At 37.5% G+C, this 9,945-nt stretch overlaps 1 protein-coding gene across 3 annotated transcripts in view; it reads right to left on the bottom strand.

Annotated features, from left to right (window-relative positions):
- Positions 1-4,955: 4,955 nt before the first annotated feature.
- METTL4 (methyltransferase 4, N6-adenosine) overlaps positions 4,956-9,945 on the bottom strand; it is a 38,572-nt gene continuing 33,582 nt past the window's right edge. For all 3 annotated transcript variants that reach the window (XM_060119366.1, XM_060119364.1, XM_060119365.1), the window contains exon 9: positions 4,956-9,911. In XM_060119366.1, the coding sequence (XP_059975349.1) occupies positions 9,766-9,911 (146 nt within the window). In that variant the 3' untranslated portion in view covers positions 4,956-9,765. The remainder of the gene's footprint in view (positions 9,912-9,945) is intronic.

Here is a 9,945-nt window from a genome sequence, read left to right as displayed (position 1 = left end):
AGAGAATTTTCTCTAGATGGCAGCACAAGGCAAAGTCAGAGAGAGTCAAAGGGCAAGAAGCACTCAATGTGCTACTGTGAGCTTGAAGACGGAGGGAATCATGGGCAAGGACCACAGAGCAGCCTCTAGCAGTTGATTTGACTCCTAGCCAACAGCCAGCAAAGAAACAGACCTGAATTCTGCTATCAAACTGAACAACCTTGAAAGTGGATCCTTCTTGGGAGTTCCCTGGTGGTCTAGTGGTTAGGATTCAGTGCTTTCGCTGCCACGGCCTGGGTTCAATCCCTGGTAGGGGAACTGAGATCTTGCAAACCACGTGGAGTGGCCAAAAGTAAAAAAAATAAAATAAAAAAGAAAGAAAGAAAATGGATTTCCCCCTAGAGCTTCCAGATAAGAGCTAAGCCCAGCCAACACCTTGTTTTTGGCCTCCTGAGATCCTGAGCAGTGAACCCAGCTGAGACTGCTCAGACTTCTGAATTACAAAACTATAAGCTAATAATCGGTGTTGTTTCAAGCCATTATGATTGTGGTAATTTGTTATGGCAGCAATAGAAAACTAGTACATGAATAGGTAACACGTGGTATGTCCATACAACTGAATACAACTCAGTAATAAAAAAGAATGAATTATCGATACACACAAAAAAATGGAAGAATCTCAAAATAATGACGCTGAGTGAAGGAATCTAGGTAAAAATAAATAAGAGTACATGCTGTATGATTTCATCTATGTACAATTCTAGAAAATGCACACAACTCTATGATGCAGAAAACAGACCAGTGATTGCCTGGGAATAGGATGGGGAAGGGTGGTTAAGGAAGGTGGATTATAAGGGGCCATGAGAAAAATCTTAGGAGATGATGACTGTGTTTATTATCTTGTTTCTGACAGTGGATTCACAAGCGTACACATAAGTCAAAGCTCATAAAACTGTATGTTATAAAATGTGCAATTTATATCATTATACCTCAATACAGCTGTAAAAATGTTAAAAGTAAGCCTCCTAGACAACTGTAGAAAAGATGCCCAAATAACATTTTCATTCAAAAGGTAGAAAATTCAGAGCAGATTTTTTTAATCCTGTTAATTTAGCCTCCAGTTTAAAAATAGTGTGCACTATCTTCTATATTTCTATAAAAAGAATTTTTAAAGCTTACAATCTACAAAGAACAAAATGCTTCCTTTGTAACTCTTCTGAACTTGCACATTTTAGCTGCCTACTGTCTAGTAACATTACAGCCACTACCTAGAATTAGAAAATAAACCAAAATTTAACCAGCATGTGGTTCCTGTTCTCCATTTCTCACATTGCTCAGTGATCTCGAAGTGATGTGTTTCTCTAAACTTCTGCATCACTTTCCATCTGTTCCCCAGCTTAGTGTTTACTGTATACTGTGGTTTATTAAGCTCTCATGGTTTCTTGTAGGAGTCTTGTCTATTCCATTGAATTCAAAGATACCTGAAGGCCAAGAGTCCATTCATTCATTCATTAAATATTGGCAGTGCTAGATATGCTGATAAGAGAAACATATATTAAAAATTGTCCTGGGCTTCCCTGGTGGCGCAGTGGTTGAGAGTCCACCTGCTGATGCAGGGGACACGGGCTCGTGCCCCGGTCCGGGAAGATCCCACATGCCACAGAGCGGCTGGGCCCGTGAGCCATGGCCGCTGAGCCTGTGCGTCCGGAGCCTGTGCTCCGCAACGGGAGAGGCCACAACAGTGAGAGGCCCACGTACCGCAAAAAAAAAAAAGAAAAAAAAAGAAAAATTGGCCTACCTCCCATAATCTACTGAGATGTAAAATCTATTATTTAAAAAAAAAAAGGGAGCCACCTACAGAATAAACCACTTTCTGATTTCATGATAAATGTGAGGAAAAACCTAGCTAGATAATCCATGTATGTGAAAAGTGGCTCTAAAAGCAAGAATAAAGGCTTTCCTTTAGGAGACAAAAAAAGGTGGATCACAAAATAAGAGGTGCTGTCAAGAAGACTGTGAATAAAGAGAAATAAGCGTATATATCGAATACCTTCTAGGTACCAGGCCCTACACTAGGCACTTCACATATGTTATTTCCCTTCATCCTCATAATAATCCTACAAGGTCCAAAGATTCGGCCTCTTAACCTCAAAAAAGGAAACAAAACAGGAAAACATAGTTTAAATAATTATTCAAATTCACTCATAAGCTAAATATTAAGACTCAATATATAGATCCAGCTGATCCCAAAGCCTAGTTTTTTCCTGACAGAGGAAGGTCCATGAGCAAAAGCAGAGTCCTAAATTCAGGTAATAGCAAATATCCAGTTAGACTAACATTTAAGGCATATATGGGAATGTTGGGAGAAGCAGCTAAAAATCAAGCTAAGTACCATATGTTTTTCCTTAAAGATATTGACCAAAAATGATTTTAACATTGTAAATGACCATTCATTTGCCTTAGTCATACGAAGTTATCCCATTGTTATGTCAGTTATCTGATAATTAGTACAAAGTCTAATCAGAAAAAGTTGATGAAAAAAAAATTTTCCTCATGGTCTCCACTCCTAGAGATCAATTTGTTTTTATATAGTCCCAAGAATTTGGACTGATACTGAAAAAATCCAACAAGTTCACTCAAGTTCACAGAAGCCCTAGAAAACCTAGGTTAACTCCTAGGAATATTTAGAGGAAAATATTTAGTGTAATTATCATGGTATTCTGGTATTGACTTGCTTTCAAGCTGGAGCAGACTGGTCAATAGGGCCATGAATTTGGACTTCCCTGGTGGCACAGTGGCTAGGAATCTGCCTACCAATGCAGGGGACATGGGTTCGAGCCCTGATCCAGGAAGATCCCACATGCCACAGAGCAACTAAGCCCGTGAGTCACAACTACTGAGCCTGCGCTCTAGAGCCAGCGAGCCACAACTACTGAGCCCATGTGCCACAACTACTGAAGCCCACGTGCCTAGAGCCTGTGTTCTGCAACAAAGAGAAGCCACCGCAATGAGAAGCCCGCGCACCGCAACAAAGAACAGTCCCCGCTCGTGGCAACTAGAGAGAAAACCCGTGCGCAGAAACAAGACCCAACACAGCCAAAAGTAAATAAATAAATCAATATAAAGTTTTTAAAAATAGAGCCATGAATTTAATTAAGACCCTCAGTGGAGTTTTGGGTTGGTCTATACCCTGATAGCAGATAACCATGGTGCATTAAATAATTTGCACCTGTACTTACGTTACTTAATCTAACAATTTGAACAACCACCTTCAAGTCCAAGTCTGTATCTTGCAGAAGGGCTTCCTTAAAAAATGTAAATTTAAAACGGCTAATCTGATTGAGATAAATACAATTGCATGGTAAATGTGCTAACAGCTTATGTCAAAGGGTTTAGCAGGCTATGTGATTCTGAGTGATTCTGAGTTGCACTCAGGATATCAGTTCAACTAATGTCACTAAATCTCTAACAAAAAATATTGTGGGGCTTCCCTGGTGGCGCAGTGGTTGAGAGTCCGCCTGCCGATGCAGGGGATACGGGTTCGTTCCCCGGTCTGGGAAGATCCCACATGCCGCGGAGAGGCTGGGCCCGTGAGCCATGGCCGCTGGGCCTGTGCGTCCGGAGCCTGTGCTCCGCAATGGGGGAGGCCACAACAGTGAGAGGCCCGCGTACAGCAAAAAAAAAAAAAAAAATATTGTGTTAATTAGCCAAGACTGATGATATCACATATTAAGAAAGGTATGTTTGGATGACTACATATGAACCATTCTAAATTTGCTTCAGGCCAAACAGTGGATCCTTTGATTAGTAGCTGATGAGCCTATTAAGATCTCAGGTTCATTAGCAAACATGGTACAACATAAAGTGTCTTAATTTAGGAAACAGAATAGAACTCAAGTCTTGGTTCACTTATTAGCCATGTCAGTTCACCTCTATGAACGTGTTCTCTCATTATAACTACAACTTCATAAGACTGCTTTGAGAATAAAGTGATATAATTGAAGTAAAAGAACTCTGATAACCAGAAAACTATGGCAACAGTGCTGTGGTGCTTCCCAGCATGTGGTAAGCCAACGGTACATGATATGTCAAATGAGGTAAATTGAGCAGCATCTTCAAGAAAGGTAAAGCCATTGAAGGTGATTATAATCTTCCTCTGAATCACAATCAGTACAAAATCCCATGTCTCACTGAAGCTGAAAACACAAATTCGCTAAATATATGTCTCTAGAGTACCAAGCCTGAAAAGGTAAGATTTGAGGGCCTACAGTTTTCTGGTAAGAGTGAGTTTGAGCCATAGAATTTGGATGACTAGAACAGGACAAGGTAGATAGAGCCTACAGCGAGGATAGAGTAAAAGGCAGCAACTAAAGCAAGGCTCAAAGTTAAGCCTCTGATATTCACATACTCAAAGATTGAACAAACTTCAAAAATAACAATTTTATTTGGCAAAATCAGTAAATCAATTGGCAAACTTGACAGATAATCACTTCAATCTAACATTTTACTTAGTAGATAAATATTTGTAGAAAATCTGTAAATAAACTCTTTTCTCAAAACTCTAAGTGAAAGGCCAAACACAACAGATTACATATTCTACGATTCCGTTTATATGAAATTCTAAAAAGCAAAACTAATGATACAAAACAAATCATTTGCCAAGGGCCAAGGGTGGGAGGATGGGATTGACTGCAAAGGGACATATCAATTTTGGGGGATGAAGGAAATGTTCTATATCATGATTATGGTGGTAGATATATATGTATGCTTTCAAAACTCATTGAATTCGACACTGATAATTGGAGAATTTTATTATGTGAAAAGTATACCTCAAAAAAATTTTTTAAGCTTATATATAATAAATCAGCATGCTTTTCAAAGAACCATTTCAGTAAAAATATTTTACTTAGTAAACAAATATTTATTTGTAGAAAATCTGGAAATAATATTAAAAAATTTTTCACAATCATAAGCAGTAGTTACTTTCTTTTTTTTTCTTTGTTTTTATTTTCTAATTTAATTTTTATTTTATATTGGGGTATAGTCAATTTACAATGTTGTATTAGTTTCAGGTGTATAGCAAAGTGGTTCAGTTATATATGTACATATATCCATTCTTTTTCAGATTCTTTTCACATATAGATTATTACAGAACACTGAGTATAGTCCCCTGTGCTAGACAGTAGGTCCTTGTTGATTATCTATTTTATATATAGTAGTGTGTATCTCTTAATCCCAAATTCTTAATTTATCCCTCCCCCCACCTTTCTCCTTTGGTAACCATAAATTTGTTTTTGAAAACAATGAGTCTTTCTGTTTTGTAAATAAGTTCATTTGTATCATCTTTTTAGGGTCCACATATAAGTGATATCATATGATATTTTTCTTTCTCTGTCCAATTTACTTCACTTAGTATGATAATCTCTAGGTCTATCCACGTTGCTGCAAATAGCATTATCTCGTTCTTTTTTATGGCTGAGGAACATTCCACTGTATATATGTACCACATCTTCTTTATCCATTCCTCTGTTGATGGACATTTAGGCTGCTTCCATGTCTTGGCTATTGTAAACTGTGCTGTAATGAACACTGGGGTGCATGTATCTTTTTGAATTACGGTTTTCTCCAGATATATGCCCAGGAGTGGGATTTCTAGATCATATGGTAGTTCTATTAATTTTTTTAGTTTTTTAAGGAAACTTCCACACTGTCCTCCATAGTGGTTGTACCAATTTACATTCCCACCAACAGTGTAGGAGGGTTCCCTTTTCTCCACACCCTCTCCAGCATTTATTGTTTGTAGACTTTTTGATGATGGCCATTCTGACTGGTGTGAGGTGATACCTCATTGTAGCTTTTATTTGCGTTTTTCTAATAATTAGCAAAGTTGGGCATCTTTTCATGTGTTTTTTGGCCACCTGTATGTCTTCTTTGGAGAAATGTCTATTTAGATCTTCTGCCAATTTTTTGATTGGGTTGTTTTTGGTTTTTTGATATTGAGCTGCATGAGCTGTTTGTATATTCTGGAGATTAATCCCTTCTCGGTCACTTTGTTTGCAAATACATTCTCCCTTTCTGTGGGTTGTCTTTTCATTTTGTTTATGGTTTCCTTTGCTGTGAAAAAGCTTTTAAGTTTAATTAGGCCCCATTTGTACATTTTTGTTTTTATTTTCATTACTCTAGGAGGTGGATACAAAAAGATATTTCTATAATTTATGTCAGAGTGTTCTGCCTATGTTTTCCTCTAAGAGTTTTATAGTATCTGGTCTTACATTTAGGCCTTTAATCCATTTTATTTTTGTGTATAATGTTAGAGAATGTTCTAATTTCATTCTTTTACATGTAGCTGTTTTCCCAGCACCAGTTATTGAAGAGACTGTCTTTTCTCCATTGTATATTCTTTCCTCCTTTGTCATAGATCAATTGACCATAGGTGCATGGGTTTATTTCTAGGCATTCTATCTTGTTGCATTAATCTATATTTCTGTTTTTGTGCCAGCACCATACTGTTTTGATTACTGCAGCTTTGTAGTATAGTTTGAAGTCAGGGAGCCTGGTTCCTCCAGCTCCAGTTTTCTTTCTCAGAATTACTTCGGCTATTAGGGGTCTTTTGTGTTTCCATACAAATTTTAAAATTTTTTGTTCTAGTTCCGTGAAAAATTCCACTGGTAATTTGATAAGGATTGCATTGAATCTGTAGTTGCCTTGGGTAGTACAGCCATTTTGACAATACTGATCTTTCCAATCCAAGAACACAGTATATCTTTCCATCTGTTTGTATCATATTCCATTTCTTTCATCAGCATCTTATAGTTTGCAGAGTACAGGCCTTTTGTCTCCTAGGTATTTTATTATTTTGATGCAATGGCAAATGGGAGTTTCCTTAATTTCTCTTTCCAATCTTTCATTGTTAGTGTATAGAGATGCAAGAGATTTCTGTGTATTAATTTTGTATCCTGCAACCTTACCAAATTCATTGAGGAACTCTAGTAGTTTTTTGGTAGCATCTTTAGGATTTTCTGCAGTGACAGTTTCACTTCTTTTCCAATTTGGATTTCTTTGGTTTTTTGTTTTTTTTTTCTTCTCTGATTGCCATGGCTAGGACTTCCAAAACTATGTTGAATAAAAGTGGTGAGAGTGAACATCCTTGTCTTGTTCCTGATCTTAGAGGAAATGCTGTCAGCCTGATCTCACTGATCTTAGAGGAAATGCTGCCAGCTTATCACCACTAAGTATGATGTTAGCTGTGGGTTTGTCATATATGGCCTGTATTACATTGAGGTAGGTTCCCTCTATGCCCACTTTCTGGAGAGTTTTTATCATAAATCGGTGTTGAATTTTGTCAAAAGCTTTTTCTGCATCTATTGTGAGATGATCACGTGATTTTTATTCTGCAATTTGTTGATGTGGTGTACCACACTAGTTGAGTACATTGAAAAATCCTTGCATCCCTAGGATAAATCCCACTTGACCATGGTGTATGAACCCTTTAACGTATTGTTGGATTAGGTTTGCCAGTATTTTGTTGAGGATTTTGTATCTATGTTCATCAATGATATTGACCTATAATTTTCTCTTTTTTTGTAGTATCTTTGTTTGGTTTGGGTATCAGGGTGATGGTGGCCTCACAGAATGAGTTTGGGAGTTTTCCTGCCTCTGTAATTTTTTGGAATAGTTTCAGAAGGATAAGTGTTAACTCTTTTCTAAGTGTTTGACAGAATTCACCTGTGATAGATAGAATTCATCTGGTCCTGCACTTTAGTTTGTTGGAAGTTTTTTAATCACAGTTTCAATTTCAGTACTTGTGACTGGTCTGTTCATATTGGTCTGTGATTGGTCTGTTCTTCATGGTTTAGTCTTGAAAGATTGTACCTTTCTAAGAATTTGTCCATTTCTTCCAGGTTGTCCATTTCATTGGCATATAGTTGATTGTAGTAGTCTCATGATTCCTTTGTATTTCTGTGGTATCAGTTGTAACTTCTCCTTTTTCACTTCTAATTTTGATTTGAGCCCTTTCCCTTTTTTCTTGATGAATCTAAAGGTTTAGCAATTTTGTTTCTTTTCAAAGAACAAGCTTTTAGTTTCACTTATCTTTTCTATTGTTTTGTTCATCTCTCTTTCTGCTCTGATCTTTATGATTTCTTTCCTTCTACTAACTTTGGGTTTTGTTTGTTCTTTTTTCTCTAGTTGCTTTAGGTGTAGGTTATGTTGTTTAGTTGAGATTTTTCATTTCCTGAGGTAAGATTGTATTGGTAATAAACTTCCCTCTTAGAATTGCTTTTGCTGTATCCCAAAGGTTTTGTATTGTCATGTTTTTGTTTTCTTTTGTCTCTAAGTATTTTTTTATTTCCTCTTAGGTGATCCATTGGTTGTTTAGTAACATTGTTCAACCTCCACGTTTGTGGGGTTTTTTTTTCAAATTTTTATTTATTTGTTTGTTTGTTTGTTTTTGGCTGTCTTGGGTCTTCATTGCTTCATGCAGGCTTTCTCTAGTTGCAGTGAGCAGGGGCTACTCTTCATTGCAGTGCACAGGCTTCTCATTGTGGTGGCTTCTCTTGTTGCGGAGCACTGGCTCTAGGTGATTGGGCTTCAGTAGTTGTGGCACACAGGCTCAGCAGTTGCGGCTCATGGGCTCTAGAATGCAGGCTCAGTAGTTGTGGCACATGGGCTTAGTTGCTCCGCAGCATGTGGGATCTTCCCGGACCAGGGCTCGAACCCATGTCCCCTGCATTGGCAGGTGGATTCTTAACCACTGCACCACCAGGGAAGTCCCATGTTTGTGTTTTCTACAGTTTTTTCCTTGTAGTTGATTTCTAATCTCATAGCGGTGTGGCTGGAAAAGATGCTTGATATGATTTCAATTTTCTTAAATTTACCAAGGTTTGCTTTGTGGCCCAGCATGTGATCTATCCTGGAGAATGTTCCATGTGCACTTGAGAAGAATGTGTATTCTGCTGCTTTTGGATGGAATGTTCTATAAATATCAATTAAGTCCAAGCAGTGTTTACTTTCTGACATTATTAAGAATTTATTTTTCTTCTAGAAAAACAAGCAAAACTAAAAAGTAATTGAAAAGTGACCCTGAATGAAATTTAAAACCCTCCAAAAATGTTTCATGAACTCAGTACAATGATGCAATACTTAGCAGGTCTTTGAATACATTTTCCAGAATGTAGCAGCATACTAGACGTTCTAAATTCAGGTTGTACAGGGGTCAGGTAGACAATATAAGTGAGTGGTATGGGACAAGGGTTACTGTGGTAAACCGGAGAGTACATGGCCCTTCCCAAATGAGCTGCCACCACTGGGTCCCACAGACTGATGCCAGGAAAGAACACAGGCTGCAGTGTAGTCAGAGTTTCTGATGTTTAAAGAAAGGCAGAAATATGGACTTATTATGTGAAATTTCCTGATTTTTTAGAATGATGGCTCCAATTTTTTTTACAACACCATATGGGCCAAACAAAACACACCCATACATAGAATTGTGACTTCAGGTCCATAGTGCATGCTTTCTGAACTTTTTCAGTAACAAAGTCTTGCCATCATTCTAACTGCTTACCTCTTTATTTGTAGAGCCCAGAATAATGTGAAATACTAGTGCAACTGAAGTAAAATTCATCTCAAAATTATATGACAGCTAGTTACTTCTAATCATTTTGCTGAAAAACCAAGTCCTGTTTACATCTCTAAGCATATTGGTTGGTAATAAAAGGAAAAATCTATTAGAATGAAGGGAGAAGGAGTGAGGAAAAACTGAAGAAAAACACAATTTTAAGAACATAGTCAACTTTTAGACTCCAGGGCAACAAAATAATCCACATGTTGAAATTTGAGAACTTCATTGCCCCAACTAGTCCAACCCGGCTGTAAATTTCGAGCAAACAATTCCAAACATTCCCCCTCTGGCTTGATATAGTCTTTTAGAACCTCTGTCCAGAAAAAAAAAGAGAAAAAAACACAAAA

Source organism: Mesoplodon densirostris, chromosome 15 (genome assembly GCF_025265405.1).
Source record: "Mesoplodon densirostris isolate mMesDen1 chromosome 15, mMesDen1 primary haplotype, whole genome shotgun sequence".
NCBI classification, from domain to species: domain Eukaryota; kingdom Metazoa; phylum Chordata; class Mammalia; order Artiodactyla; family Ziphiidae; genus Mesoplodon; species Mesoplodon densirostris.
The sequence above is the reverse complement of the archived record's forward strand: the minus strand, read 5'-3'. Positions and strand labels throughout refer to the sequence as shown.